General features: G+C 41.9%; 1 protein-coding gene across 1 annotated transcript in view; it reads left to right on the forward strand.

Annotated features, from left to right (window-relative positions):
• Positions 1 to 16,183, forward strand: part of adgrl3.1 (adhesion G protein-coupled receptor L3.1) — a 146,915-nt gene that overhangs the window by 106,158 nt on the left and 24,574 nt on the right. Inside the window, 5 exon segments of the mRNA XM_061679024.1 lie at positions 3,189 to 3,372; positions 8,978 to 9,100; positions 9,196 to 9,401; positions 11,347 to 11,523; positions 12,967 to 13,176. Of these exon segments, the coding sequence (XP_061535008.1) occupies positions 3,189 to 3,372; positions 8,978 to 9,100; positions 9,196 to 9,401; positions 11,347 to 11,523; positions 12,967 to 13,176 (900 nt within the window).

Genomic DNA, 16,183 nt, shown 5'->3' on the forward strand with positions numbered 1-16,183 from the left:
CAAAGAAACCACAAGAAAATACTCTTATTGTTATTATCACCTAAATACTGTATACTACATATGATCTCTCAACAACTACACGCACATGATCGTGGACAAAAGCCAAAGTATGCTGTCCGAAATGTTTTGCCATAATTGCCCAAGTGGATGAAAGCGCTCCTATCTGACATTATTTGACTTTGCTGATATGGCGATACACAAAATGTGAACATTGATACAGTAAAACGGTGACCTTTGTTCTGCGCAGAAAAAAAACTCTCTGTTGTGGATGAAAAAATTGTGATAATCAGTACAAATCCAACGTTTCGTGAGGAATTATGATGACTTCAAGTCAAGGGCTTTAATGTCATTTTTGGGCTACAACTAAGAAATACATTTTTTAACTGTTTCAACATGATATCAATGGATTTAACATCCTTTGTTTAAATCGTATAATATTAATAATAAGAAAGTAGCAGTAATAGCAATCAAAATAATCTTTTAACACACTTCAAGAAGCAAGACTCCAAAAATGAAACATTGACATTTCTTATCAACTGTTTGCACATAATTGCATTTCGTTTATTAGGCACAAAGTGTTGGTCTAAAGATAACGTTAAAAGAAAAATAACCAATCAATGAAAGTGATTGCAGTTACATTGAAAAAAAAAAAAAAGTAACACTGTCCACATAGCTTGCCAAAGTGCCCGTCATGTTTCTTCAGATGCGTTGTCTGTGTTAAGATTTACAGAACAGTTGATTTTGTTCTTGCGTTGTCAAGGTTGAACCAAGGGCTTTGATGTGAGATGTGGGTCAATGTGGTTTGTTGCAAAAAGATTTTGGACCTTGTTATCGTTAACCTTGGGAATTGCTCTGGAATGTCAGGGTCATCCCCCTGCAAGTGATGAGCGCTTATCAACCGACTTCATGTCCACCGTGTTCACGGACATTCACAGGAGAGCAGAATATTTACCTTTGTTGTTTTGGAAAACAATTTGACAGGCTCTAATTTGAAAAGATAAATATTAATTAAATTCTGTGTTTCATCGGTCTGTGTAAAGTTCTCTATCAGGGGTTTGTTGAAGCTCGTTGTTGACTTAACAAGAAAAATGTGTTGTTTTTTGCCTGTGTACGCATTTTGCGTGCTTGATATTATGTCCAACATCTACTTGTTTGCCGAATCACTGGCTTAATTAGTTTGGTTTCCAAGCAGCCGTCCCGCAACTCATGCAACATGCATCACAGCTAATTAGCTGTTAGTTGGAGCGGGGCATCACACTATAAATTTAGCATCCCGGATTCATTTCATATGTGATTATACCGAGGATGATTTGCCATCACGAATTAACCGAAACCAGTAGGGATTGATTTTAGCGGTCGTCTTGTGTGTGTTTTTAGCATATTAACACGCATGAGAGTCGTCACTTTTATCTCCACCAAGAAGGTTCGATCTTTACCCGTAGAATTTTTTGGTGAGCAGAAAAAGTATGGAAATGGCTTTTGGCTGGGAGGGTGTTTTTTTTCTTATTTTGAATAATTGAAGCATCATTCATTGGGACACATTTCAAGCATCTGCAGAAGACGGGTATATACGAAGGGGAACGTACGGCGCTGATCCAAATTCGGCATGTCCTGCACTTGACGAAGTCGCATTTATTTTTGCTCCGCTGGCCTCCCTTCTGATCGCCAATAAACCGACGTATTGCACGCATCTTTTTCCTCCCCTGCCATTCCTCACCCGAGACCCTCGCGCTGGTACGAGGCCACCTGCTCTCCTTCTCGAGGGGCAGCAAAAGGGCGAGACACAAGTGAGCGACGGCAGGACGTTTGCATAGAGGTTGCTTTACAATTCGAGAGCGAGATGAGAACTGGAGAGGCAGATGGGAGTGTGCGATGTATGCGTATGATCGCACCTGTATTCGCTCTTCTACTTCTCCCAAAGGACGCCTGTCACCGTGGAAGCAGTGGACTGTTTTATGGCTCTCCCATGACTCCCTTCGTGTCTCTTCCCCCTCCGCCGCCTCCCTTTTCTCAGTTTCTTTATCTCTACCAGGGTCTTTTCAAATGAGGAAGTGAATTCTTGAGAGCATGAAGGAATGTGGGCTGGAGACAAAATAAGTATTGCTTCTGAAAGAATATTTCTGCTCCTCTCTGCCGTTTACTCGGCTCATATTTTTTAACTGCAAGCTTTTATGCATGGCTGGATGTGACCCAGCTGACAATCGCGTATAACATTCTTTTTTTCTCTCTCTCAACCATCCAGCGCAACGCCAACTCAAAAATAGCAGTGTTTATTCAGAAAGATAAAAGATGCTCCCGCGTGAAACCACCATCAGCTCGTTAGCTTTGTTTGATTTTCGGAACAAAAACAGCGGAAGTGTTTTTAATGGAGCACCTTTAGTCCATTTGAGTTGCACTCTAGTTTCGCGTTTTCTGAACTTTGATTCAGCGTCCAAAATGGGCCGTGAATCAACTTAACTAAACCGACTGTGGTGGGGTTCCTCTGTGACGAAAAAGCGATCCAATCAAACTGAAGGGCTCAGGTTTGACTCGAAAGGCCGCAAAGGTCACCGCGCAACACGTAGCATTGAAACGCCGGCGGTGACGTTAGCTTGTCCTGAAAGAGGATTGCACGTCTTATTGCTGCCCGGTGAAGGCAGACGACTTGCTCGAGATGTAAGAATGCTCTCAACGTCCTGGACTGTGCATCTAAGTATTCTAATTATCGACAAGGGACCCTTAACATATGTTGTGTTTATTTGGTCCAGTCATGAGTCAGTACATCAAACGCTCTTGTTTACATTCTTGTGAGTAATCAGAGAAGTTTGTTGTGATGTGTTTTGTTTTGCTGTCTATATTTGTTGGTTTGTTTTTAAAGTCCGAAAGGCAGGTGTACCTGGGGGGGAAAAGAAGTTTAGCAACCCAGCAAGTGATTGGATCACCTTTTTGAAATTGTGCTTTTTAATGTTGCTTTCTTTCTTTTGCAACGTCTGCATGGGAATGCCGCATTTGCATCCGTGACATTTTTGTGTCAACATAATTTATCAATATGATAAATGAGAGGCCACAACATTCCCATTGTCTTGTGTTATTGACTACTCTTGTCACGGAAACACTAATGTTACACGCAATGTTAATGGATTGGCACTAACGGTTCGCATTAGAATCATTAATTAAGTGTTTCCCTTAACGCTTGTGCCGGCCCTCAGGCCATGGTGGAGACGGTGAATAATTTGCTGCAGCCGCGAGCCCAGACGGCGTGGAGAGAGCTGTCCACCGGCGAGCAGCTGCACTCGGCCACGCTGCTCCTCGACACGGTGGAGACCGGCGCTTTTATGTTAGCTGACAACCTCCTCAAGACCGACACTGTGCAGGAGACGACTGACAACATCCGTGAGTAGTTTTTCTTTCTGGGAACAAAAGCTCACTTAAAGCAGCCTGTCGAAAGACCGCAGGAAAGCCATTTAACAGTTCACAAAAGCTTCAGGTATTACATTCATACTGCGGTAGACAATGGATGACTTGGATTTGGATTTCTTGTCCCCTAAGATGTTTTCCAGATGTGGTTTGCTACCAATAGGTAAAAAAACCTTCTCCTTAATCTACGCTTTTTAAACGTATTGATTACAAGTTGGCTCCATATGATTGTGTTTACTTTTAAATGTCGATTGTATACTTTAACGGTTCGCAGAAGTCACGGTTCGGTACGTACCTCGGTTTTGGGGTCATGGTTCGTACGAGATCGGTAAGGCAATAATTTGTATTCATACACAAGGCAAATTCATAGTGCTTTGCAACGGCAAAAACAACACAACATACATTCAGCGCAGAACTTTAAAACTAATTCTAAAATAGATTTAAAGGTAGACAAAGAGTTGCATTACTGTCACCTGGTTTTGGAGTGCCGAAACCGTGACGTACTGTATCAATGTTTTTGTTAGGATGCTTCCTAGTCCATAATTATGGATCAAGTTCAGTGTGGAAAGTAGTTTTGAACTTGAAAGAATATCACAAAACCCACCCACTCATCCTGCCGTTAACAATTTGTCCATCATGGACCCATCCATGAACCATCAAGCCACCTACTGATGCCTCAACGTACAGTACAGTATGTATATTGGTATCTTATTAATTAGTATATTATTCCGATCATCCTTCCCAACGTCCATCCTGCCAATTCTTTGCGTCATGGGTTCATTCACTCACCCACCGATCCACCAATCTGTCACCATTTTATCAATCTGTCCATCAACTGATCGACCCTTCCAACATTCAATCATTCCGTCTGTTGATTCCCGTATCCATCAACCCACCCACCCGACAATTTATCAACTCTTTCACCATCCATCCATTTATTGATGACATTTAATACAGTGTTTGTCTTTCATATTTATAAATGCACAAACTTTGACACGACAAAGCAATAAAAATGTTATTATTGTTATGTTGCCTCATCACGTGGTAGGCTCCGTTGTCCTTACAACCAGTTTCTAAAATATAATAAAATTGTGTTGTTCCGCCTCATAATGCCTTCTTAGCATTAAAAAAAGAAATGTAATAGCTTGAGGATAAACACTTGCTCAAATCTATGTGCCTTCTCTCCAATATGTGATTTAGCGGAAGTAGCCCACTCGGATTCCGCATGATGTGACGGCAAGAATTTATATTCCACTGTATCACTGACGTGTCCTGCATGTAAGAAAGAAAAACAACTCTGGCAAATGTGAGGTGTTTAATGCTGTTAATTATAGGACTTATAAAGTGATATTAGAGCACAAATTGAAAAGATAGAAATGTGCTTAACAATACTTGTCGCTTTGATACCTCCACCCTGAGCTTCAGAATCAAAGTAAATCTTTAATAAAGCTATTTAATTGCTTTTCACGGTGATTATCACATTTGCCTGACATAATTCTGCGATAGCACGTGCAAGGGGATAGCGGCTCCACGGATTCGCAAGATGCACGAGCACGTGTTACACTGAGCAGGCGTGTAACTGTCAAAGTCGAGGCAGGATGAAGAGCTTCGATCAGAAGCTTTGACTCCACTGAGACCGATGCTGAGTGAACACAACACAGAGGAAAACAATGACCTTGAGGCTTCCAAAGCAGGGAATAAATTTGTCAAAGACACTTGTTTTTTTTTTCTAAACACAACACACACACACGCACACACACATGCATGCACATATTTCTAGGCGAAGAAAAACAAAGCTAGTTATTATAGTGTTGTGCACAGCGCCTTCTCGCCTCTGCCTCCATCATTTCTCCTCATAGCGTCTCACTGATCCCATCATTCTGATCAGTCGGCTGCAAAGGAAAAAAATGTGAAATATGGCAGCGCGAGAAGCCCTAAAAGCGTCCATGCTCACAACCTGCCTTTAATTGTAGTCCTCGTAAAGGGACAGGACTATGTAGGGTTTGGTCCCCGTTCTATCCCATCCTGCCGAAGATGTCTTGTCAGCACTGCATACTTCTCAGCCACTCTGCACTTGAAGTATTGTTCGACGTATATTTAAGATGGAATCCCATTCATTTGAAGGGTGAGCTGAATTTATATATGACAGAAGTTGCTTGTGGGAATATGTCGCTTGTCGGTTCCGGGCCCAATTTTCAAGCCATCTTCCTCCAGGGAATTGTGTTGTACAGAATGTTGAAGTGAGAACCCTATTTTGAATTATATTTGCCACAAAGATGCCCCCAGTACATTTAGTCAAATATCACATTTGTGTTCAGCAATCTCCTGGATAGGAACTGATTTTATTATCAATCTGCTGTGAAATCAGCGCTGCTTGCAAAAGTACATTAACAGTCTATATTGTTTATACAGTATTTCTTTGCATGTGGCTGCCCCCCCCCCTCCCCACACACACACTCACACTGCTGCTGTTTATTCTTGTGAGCATGCGTTGTAAATATGTACATAGATATTAAGAAAAAGTTTTGACATTTTCATTCACTCATTTGTGTATCATCCACTTTGCTGGTGTGAAAAAAAATAATTTCCCCATTGTATGGCAAATTTGAAAAAGCAGCTAATTATATTCAGCTCCAAGCTGAGGCTTATTGTCGTCTACCGTGTACGTGTCGGTTCCCCTTTTAAAATATTCCCTTCAGACTTCAGATAGAAGATTATTGTTTTGGCCCAATTTCCAATCACTGTTGCTCAAACTTTCAAAACGATCCTTTTATCCGTTTGAATGAACATCTCATTCAAGAGGTCGCGGTAGCTCAGTGCATTGTAGTTTTTCATATTTCCAACGGCGCGAACAGACCTAAGCCTAAGCCTAAGGTGATAAGGTGACTTTCCTTGACTGCTAATCAGCGACGTGGTGATTTGTAGTTTGTGTGTTCGCCTCCATCTCATCTGTGCCGACAGCATCGAGTGTCATTCTTGTCCCCCCCCCCCCACCCTCTTTACCCTCGTGTGGTGCGATCTTACGTTTCCCGCACATCACATCAACTGGCGCCCCCCCCCCCCCCCCCCCCCCGGTGCGAAGACTCATTCCGCTTGGATGCTACGCCATCAGAGTTGAAAAGGAGGAGCGGGAAGGGAAACGAAGCCAGAGATGACGAGCAATGAAGACTCACCGAGTGTGAGGCTGATGGAGGTGGTGGAATGTCACGTGACGCTCAGAGTTTTTCTTTCACATCACTAGGCAGTGAAATCACAGCTATTCACCTAATGTGCTTCTCACATTACTCCTTACCCACTTAAGTTGAAATAGGTTTCATTGCCGTGAACTGCCATTTTCTTTTCCCTCCGTGGCGCCGAGCACGCGCCAAAATGTAGGCTAGCACATCTCCAAAGCACTGAAAACAGGAAATAATCTTGTTGTGTGCTCATTTCTCTGCTCTGTGCTGTTAATCTTTCCTCCCAGCTAATCCTGTGGGCAGATCCCCCGCGATTATCTCTTCTTTTTATTCATAACTGGCCTGATCGCACTTCTCGTCGTCCTCCTCCACTTCCTCTCCCTTCTACCCTTACTTTCTTTCGGAGTCTTCCATGCAAGCGAGCAACAGGAATCTGAATGGCGCCTCCCGAAGAAGCCCGAGAAGCATGTGACATTATTGAATGTCTGACTGTACGCTTCAGTAATGGCAAAAGGCAAATGATTAAATTATTAGCGATAGCAGAAGAGTGATTTGAAGGGATAACGGAGCGGCATCAGCATGCACACGTGTGATAACAATAATGAACAAGTGCGTTTCTTATGAAGTGGATTGTCATGACAAGGATGCTTTAATTAGCTTAGACTCGGCTTGTTTTGAGATCCTGCTGAGATGTGTATGGATGTGCATATGTGTGCGCGTGTGTGTGCGTGGGGAGGGGGTCTTGTTGTTGAAGTGACAGTAAGAAAACAAAATGTTAGGCTTCTCCCTAAAGTTGTACATATTGCATCGTGGGTAGTCGTTTATCGCAAAGCAGCTCAACAGTAAGCTCCCTTGTGAATTATTGCTTTCAGTTATTTTCTGGTATGTCTAAAAAGACTCCCGACAGAGAGCACAAGTCTTTATGTACAGTTAGGTCCAAAAGCGTATTTAAACATTTTTTCTAAAATGAGGGTTGTAATCTAAAATGATCTCACGTTGTCCAAATGCTTTTGAGCGACTGGAAATTCAGGTGCCACGCATAAAATGGCTTTTAAAGAAAAACTGTCTGCATTGATTGTTCTATTTGGTTGAGTGGTTTGCTTGTGAATGAAGGCAAAATAAAACTCTCCAAATACTTACTGGACCTAATTGTTTAGTGTTTCACTGATTAATAAATATTTTATTAGTGGAAACCATTCCAATAGCTTTAGCTCCAAGCTTAAAGAAATATCATCAAATAATCTAAATGAAAACATGGTTGAAGAATATCTTTTTAATAATTTTAGCTTTTTATCTGTTTGGCATTCATTGGGTTTGAAAAGAGAAAAAAAGTGGCTTTAATGGCTTTTTAAATTTTGTTTTTTTTTTGTTTTTTTTTTGCTGCTGTGGAGCACCTCCTTTTGTCAGTATGCATACCAAATCAAAATAATCAACAAGATGCCTTTTTTATATTTCTAAACACAGTGAGAGACCAAAAGGTTCGCGCATCACATCGCATTTTGAAATAATCAAAAGAAACTGCAAAGTCAAATGCAACTAAATAGCTCGTCGACAAATAATTCAAGGTGATCTAGGGTTGCCATGGCGATGACAGTGACACCGTGTTCCTTATTCCAAGCCCGCATTCAATCCATAGGATGTGGAAGGTGTTTTTTCAAGGTAAAATAAAACAACCTACAGCTACTGTTGCTTTAGTCTACACCAAACTATTGTTGATTCATTTGGTGTTTATGCCAATGAAGGACCAGTGCATTTATCTGTACGTGTCTTTTCTACCTATCTCACCCCATTTGCTCCCAATCCTCTGACTAAACTCTCTTCTTTTCAGCTCCTTTCAGAACCTGACTTTGACCCCCTCCTCCCCCCCCCACCTCCCACCCCAATCCTCCTGCTACGCCTCCTCTTTTCATCCAATATGTCCTTGTGTGGTTTATTCAATGTGCGAGAGTGTTTTCACAGCGAAAGCAATGTCTCAATCATCAAATCGCTCCAAAACCCAAGATAGTGATACACCAAAGGTTTAATTAGCTGTTAATTAGAAACTTTATCTATTACATTACACAGCCCTAATCAAGAATGTGCTAACAAACTGACGGCCAAATTAGATTCCCACAATGTAAGGATTATCTACCTGAAGACATTGTTGCCAGTTCATTTTTTTTTTCTAATGTAAGTAATTTACTTCACTTTAATGAGTGTCAGATATTTGTAGTTGTATGGTATGAGTGAGAATTGCTTGAGGAACGATGTCTGTAAAGCACTTAGTAAGAAAACACTGTTCGTACAAGAGGCTACAAAACAAACTTGATGTAACGTGCTGCGCAATGATTTGACTTGAGCGTGAGTGTGTGTGTGTGTGTGTGTGTGTGTGTGTGTGTGTGTGCGTGTGCGTGCGTGCGCTTCAGAGCTGGAAGTGGCTCGGCTCAGCACGGATGGGAGCCTCACCGACTTGACATTCCCTCAGTCTGAGCTACACGGAAACTCCATCCAGCTGTCAGCCAGCACTCTCAAACAGCACGGCAGAAACGGTGAGGAGGAAATCTCAAACTCTCGCTCCGACCAGTCTCTCACGGCAATTCCTGCTCGAGGCGATCCCGCTCACCTCTGTGTTGTTTTCCAACAGGTGAGATAAGGATGGCCTTCGTCCTCTACAGGAACCTGGGCTCCTATCTTTCCACGGAGAACGCCACCGTCCGACTGAGCAGCGAGGCCGTCTACCCCAACTGTTCGGTCATTGTCAATTCCCCCGTCATCACGGCATCCATCAACAAGGAGAGCAACAAGGTCTACCTGTCGGAACCTGTCATCTTCACCGTCAAACATCTACAAGTGAGTAAGGCCCACCGCATACCGAGCGACGCGGCCGAATGCCACCGGAGTGTGCGGACGGTCGCCCGCTAGTTTTGCCGCAATTCGAAGTTTGAATCAAAATCCAATCAAAAATGCACAACAAAAATGCTGGCCACTGCCAAACTGTACCAATCGGGACAAAACAAATTTGGTCAATTTCACATTTATTTCACAAATCGATACTATTGGTCAGTCCCCACAAGGATCTGTTATTTTGACAAATTATTGACCAAGCTAAAGTGTTAAAAATCTTCGACAATGCAATTTTAATGGCTCAACAAGCATGCCGTTTTCTTTGAGGGGGGGGGGGTTCCTGAAAAGTCTTAGCAAGATACTGTAAGGCTTTCGTCTTTCCACCCTACTCCGTAGCCCAGACATACGAAGACGTCGGGTGATTGTTGTCACATGCGCTTTAAAGCCAGTACTTGCCAGAAATTGCTGCAGTCCAGCTCCTTCAACGTTACTGTCGGCCTCTTGGTAGCCTCCCTGACCGGTTTTCATCTCATCTTTTCATCAATCAGTGTTGTGCCATATTTTCTCCACTTGATGATGACAGTCTTCACTGTGTTTCATGGTATATTTAATTACTTGGAAATGATTTTGTACCCTTCTCGTGACGGTCACCTTTGAACAATGAGAGCCCGAAACAGGTCATTTATACAACTTTGAAAGAAAAAAAAAAAGACAAAATGTTTTGTAATATACTACAGTGATAATGCGATCTACTCCTAAGTGTTTTAATAGACCCCTGTTTTATTTTTGCATGATTCCAAACTTTTGTCGATAAAGCGTATAAGGAATGGATGTTTTTTCCCGTTTAACTAGCAAATCCCAACACAACAAGTAAACTGTCATAACGAGGGTCCGGGGCCTTATTTGTCATTAAAAACTCTCCGAAACACATTAGTACTTTAAATCCTCATTCCCTTTATGATCTGTCGCTTTTATATACCCTAATAGGCCTTAAAAAGTCGTTTTAGTCCCTGAGAACCAATTAGGCGAAATAGTACTGCATGTGCTCCTCTCATGTCGACCAGTCTAGAACTTTTTCAACAGTTTGCTAACAATTTTATTAGGGCCGACCTTATCATTGGAGCATTTAAAAAAAAAATTTCAATAACCTGTGTCACATATACAATATCATAAACAAGTTGAGGCTGCCTGATGGGATACATACAAGACCATTCATTTGTGGTTTTTAGTGATCTGGTAAAAGAGTAACAAAATTCTGACCATTACAGGTTTCTTTTTAACATCTTTAATATTTGACGATCGTCGTCATCTTCAGGATGATTGTTCTACAGTACATGGAGTGATAATGCGGTGGTGCATGCTACTGCATAAGGTGCAGGCAGCGCTGGCAAGTGCCCACTGATATTACGATTTCTGGCTGATCTCAAAGGTAGATGTTGTCAAAGGTTTGAAACTCAAAATCTGAAAAAATGGGGAAGGTGAAGCTCCTGGTAACAACATAGAAATTATGTCCAAAGTTATGGGTTTTCATGCCCATAGGGCATAAGGGCTACCATGCAAAATCATTTTCTTGTGAATTGATTTGCCATTGACTTTTTCTTGCTGCACATTCAGCGTGTGAATACTTATCCGATTTGTCGGCAGTAAAAGAAGCCTCAGTGTTTTTAGTGCTCATTTGTAGGGTAACACACAGATTCCTCGGTTTTCACACCACCACCACGTTTGTCACTCGCCATGTCACACGCAGCCAGCACAGCCTTTGCTTTGCTGCGCATTCTGTTGCTTCTGTTTGTTGTGCTCTTGTCTCTTTGACTGCCTCTAACCATGCTACCCCAACTTGTTTGTTTTACTGAGTCCTCCAAATGATTTCCCACACAGTTTTATTGCCGTCCCTGCCTCCTGCTTTTTGTGCCATCATTAAATCTACTCCTGTGTGTTTCCTCTTCCCCAGCATTCCGAAGAGAACTTCAATCCCAACTGTTCCTTCTGGAGTTACTCCAAGCGCACCATGACAGGGTTTTGGTCCACGCAGGACTGTCGCCTGCTGGCCACCAATCGCACCCACACCAGCTGCTCCTGCACTCACCTCACCAGCTTCGCCGTGCTCATGGCCCACATGGAGGTCAAGGTAGGCGTTGACTCGGGTCGGGCCTGGCCGGCATGGTTCTGGAATGAATCAAGACACCGTTTGATTTACAGGCTATGCAGCTTGCAGTAACATATCTTATAAAGGAGGACAGGAAGAGAATGGGACCACAACATCTGGCAAATGGATTGAGAACTCTCAAGACTCTGCTACTTAGTTATCATACTTTGGAAACTGATTTGACAAACTCTATTAAGATATCCTGATCGTAATGGCAGATGTTACTATTTCAGTTATCAAAAACCAGGAACTTTAGCAGGTTGTTTTATTGTACTCAATCTAGATAGCGTCGACAGCAGTGGTGGGTCGTGTATTTGGTACTTGGGCCTTCAGTCGGACTGACTTAAACCACCTCTTCATAGCACCACTATCACGTCGCAGTTATAGAAACCATCACCACTACACCAAAATCCAATATATCAGCACAACAATTTCAAGAAAATGCATCATACCCATTAGATTTGCAGATGATTAAATTTATTATTGTGTGCAGATCGCTACAGACCCGTTTCGCGTCAAACTTTGCTAGCTCTCCCAACCAATCAGAGAACAGAACAATGCTGATGTCATCGAGGGCTTGCGCTCTGTCCGTGTGATAACGATTTATTAAAGAAATAATCCCTTTTAGGTTACATTGGCCAGCACTACTGATTCTGAAGGTTCTGAGCGGATTAGAATGACATGGCAGCACATATAAGGAGGCTGAAATCGGATTGGACGAAATAAAAAAATCAAACATCCACCGGAAGCAGTGCAGTCAAAAGACATGCAACGTAATTAAGACCATAGACTGTTGGAAATCAGTTAATACAATTTCATGATACAAATATTAGAGTTCAGTTTGCAAATGCCCACCACTGGTATATAAATAGAACAGCTCAAATTGTGTGAAAACACAATTAATGTAACAATAAAGGGGTCATAAAGGTCATAAACCAATCCGTACTCCTTTGCGTTAATCTGAGACGGCAGAGAAGGTTTTGTTGTTATTCCCAAAACCGTAAGAAAGCGGATGAAGGGTGAACCTTTGGCGCACAGTGTGTGTGTGTTTTTATCATTGTCTTTTGTTCTATTAAAAATCCGCTGTTGTGCATGTGGACTCACGGCCTCTCAGCCAGAGGACGAGTGTTATTTCTAAGAGAGGTCATTGTCAGGGCCGGCTTACTCGGCGGCCGTATGCGAATGCAGCGGGCGGCTTTGAGCAGTATATCGATCACGCCGCCGCTGCGTTGAACACGCATCAGCCTGCCAGCTTGCGGGACACTGATAGATAGAGCCGGAACACCTGCGCAACACGGTGTAACGCACTGACGCTCAATGACACGCAGCCAGACCGCCGTCGTTCACGGCAGGGAGGGTCATTTCATGTCGCTGTCGGTTTCATATTCTGGTCGAATATACGTTTTGCTCTTGTGTTGTTCACAGAAAGCAGACAGCATTCACGACCTGCTCCTGGATGTGATCACCTGGGTGGGCATCCTGCTGTCCCTGGTCTGCCTGCTCATCTGCATCTTCACCTTCTGCTTTTTCCGCGGACTGCAGAGCGACCGCAACACCATCCATAAGAACCTCTGCATCAGCCTCTTCATTGCTGAGTCGCTCTTCCTGGTCGGAATCAACAGAGCAGACCAGCCGGTAAGAAAAGAGACGCGATATGGTGGGAACAGGCAGGCCATTTTTCCAGAGAAGACCATTGCTGTCATATACATTATATGGACTATATATGTATGTATGTATTATGTGGACAGTTTATTGTCGTCGGACATTTTTGCACACAGACTACGTTATCCTCGGTATGTGTTTGGAACAGATATTTTTTGCATTTTCTATTCATCTGATGAAGTCATGTCATCAGACAAGACACTTACGGCATTTGAACTGAAAATTTTTTGGTGGGTCACTGGTTCGCGCATCTGCCTCACAGTTCCGGTGACCGCGGTTCAAATCCCGGCCTCGCTTGTGTGGAGTTTGCATGTTCTCCCCATGCCTGCGTGGGTTTTCTCCGGGCACTCCGGTTTCCTCCCACATCCCAAAAACATGCGTGCTAGGTTGATTGAAGACTCTAAATCGCCCGTGAGTGCAAATGGTTGTTTGTGTCAATGTGCCCTGCGGATGGCAGTGCCTTGCTCAAGGGTACCTCGACAGTATTCAGGAAGCATTCACATTTTATCCACAGCAGGATTTAAACTGTGGTTCTAAAGCCCAACTCCTTACAAATGAGCTGCTGCTGCCATGTACAGTAGCAGAAAATCAAATTAAAAACTGAACAACATGAGTTTCATTTTAATCCTGATCTACCAGGCACTCCTTTTTTTCACAGAACTGGCACAAAAATCTGACCCACAAAAAGCAAACCAAAAAAAACAGCATGGCACAGCATTTCCGTTAACTGTGTAAAGCGACAAAACGTCAACATAGAGCACCTATTGCATTTGCCACCTATTATAGGTCATTTCCATTTTTATTAAGTACGATAAGGGCCATAGTATTTTGGCCCACATGTTTTTCATCCCTGCAATATTTTGTAGATTACATGTTGAAGTAAAGTATATGCACATGACTATGTGCTGCCTTTCCTCTAATAATGTGCTGCTTGAGTCCTGCTTCACTTGCTTCCATCAGCCCTCAGGATAGTACGAATATATTTTGTTTTTTTTAATCCAAAAATCCATTTGGTTCTGCCAAGTATCTTTATACATGAATTGCAGTTCAGCCTACATTTGACAAGCGGCTCTATACAGGCACATTCTACACGCAGATACTAAACAGACACATTTTGCCAACGCTGTTTTATTGTGTAAATTGAGCGTGTTTGAGATGTAAAACGAGAAATACGTAATGTGTAAATCAGACCTATTCAGAAGCCTACTCGTCTCTTTATATTCATATTAAACCTGAGAATCTGGGTTCATATCAAATAATACGAGATAAGATTGAACAGCTTTATTCTTGGTCCCTGTGTTCGTGTGGAATCTTTTCAGGGTCTTGGTTGTATTCATCACACTCACTGATGCGGTGCGTTCAGTTGATTAGCGACAGCCGAGGCCGGCCAGAGGCTTCGCCGATCTCAGTTGACCAGGCTGACATGATTCCAATAATTTCTCGCTAAAAACAATCATTTGTTATGATTTGGACGATATTAATTCGATTGTAGGTTAATTTGGCATGCCAAACCCAGTCAGTGTAGGGGTTTTTCGCTAACTCTCTCTCTCTCTCTCTCTCTCCATCTATATATATATATATATATATATATATATATATATATATATATATATATATATATATATCGACATTTAACTGGTACAGAGAGAAAATCAAAATACATTTTAACCTTCTTACTGACTCATGAACTGAGATTGTACGTGCCTTCAGCTAATCTTTAACCATTTCACATTAGCTGATCAGTTTGTATATACTCTGTGAAGAGAATGTTCGGTGCAAAACAACAACAAAACAAAATATCTCGTGTTGTTCATTTGCTATCAGTCGTGTTGCTGCAAACTGAACAGATCAAACAGCAACAACAAAATCAAATCACATTTTTCACACAAAAAAAAAGAAATAAAAAATGCCCCCCAGACATATCAGTATAACAACGTTATCTCTTTCCGAGTTCATTGAGGCGTAGCGGCAAGCAGTATATTCTGCATTGTTGGAAATGAAGTAGTTTATTCGGCATACTATATATACAAAAGTGTGCCTATCTGCGCATCGAGCATGCAGTGACACAAAGTTGGACGCGTCGACTTGATTTTTCATTGTGGGTTCGAGAAAGAAAATAAACCTCTCTCAGCAGCAAAACAGAACCTTAGCATGTACTGCACACTTAGTAAAGCTAAATTCATTTTGTTTAATCGCCTCATTAAAGGGCATGTCGCAGCTACAGGTTATTGTGGTGTTGCGGCAAAAGCTGGACCCAAGAGCAGGGAAGCAGAGAAGCAGGCAGGAGTTCAAGATTCACTCCAAAAAATATTCATTTTCAAAAATACAACAACTAAATTAAGTAAAATATATATATATATCTAAATTAAGTTATCCAAAAACACGACGGGACTAAGGAAAAATTACATCTGACAACGATGCACCAACATGGACTAAAAGAATGCAGGGAACTAAATACAAATAAATTGACGAGACAACGAGGCACACCTGGACTAGACGCAAGCGACTGGAGGGAGCTGATTGGTAGACGAGAACAGGTGGAACCTGATGAGCAAGATAAGACATTGGTCACAAGAAAACAAAACTAATTAGAATCTAAACCACAAAAACACATATGCTTCTTGGAACGTTTGCACCGGTTTTGCGAACATGCTTTTGATAGTATCTGATTGATTTTTTTGTTGCAAGGCATAATTACAAAACATTCTCAACGCAAAAACCGCAGATGACTGAGGAAAAAAAAAAAACAGTGCAGAAATAAAGCTCAAGATTCATGTAACAGCATCTCATGACTGCTACATCTTTAATATTATAAATAATATTGTTTTATATCAACTGTTGTCAACCTGGGACCCGCATTTTCCTAATGTGGCGATGTCGCAACCTATTTTGTAGAAGTTAAGAACAATAAAGCATTTTTATTTTATTTTTATTTTTTTAAATAGCTTCTGAAAACACCGGGACCATACGTTATATTTTT

This window comes from Phycodurus eques, chromosome 6, assembly GCF_024500275.1.
Source record: "Phycodurus eques isolate BA_2022a chromosome 6, UOR_Pequ_1.1, whole genome shotgun sequence".
NCBI classification, from domain to species: domain Eukaryota; kingdom Metazoa; phylum Chordata; class Actinopteri; order Syngnathiformes; family Syngnathidae; genus Phycodurus; species Phycodurus eques.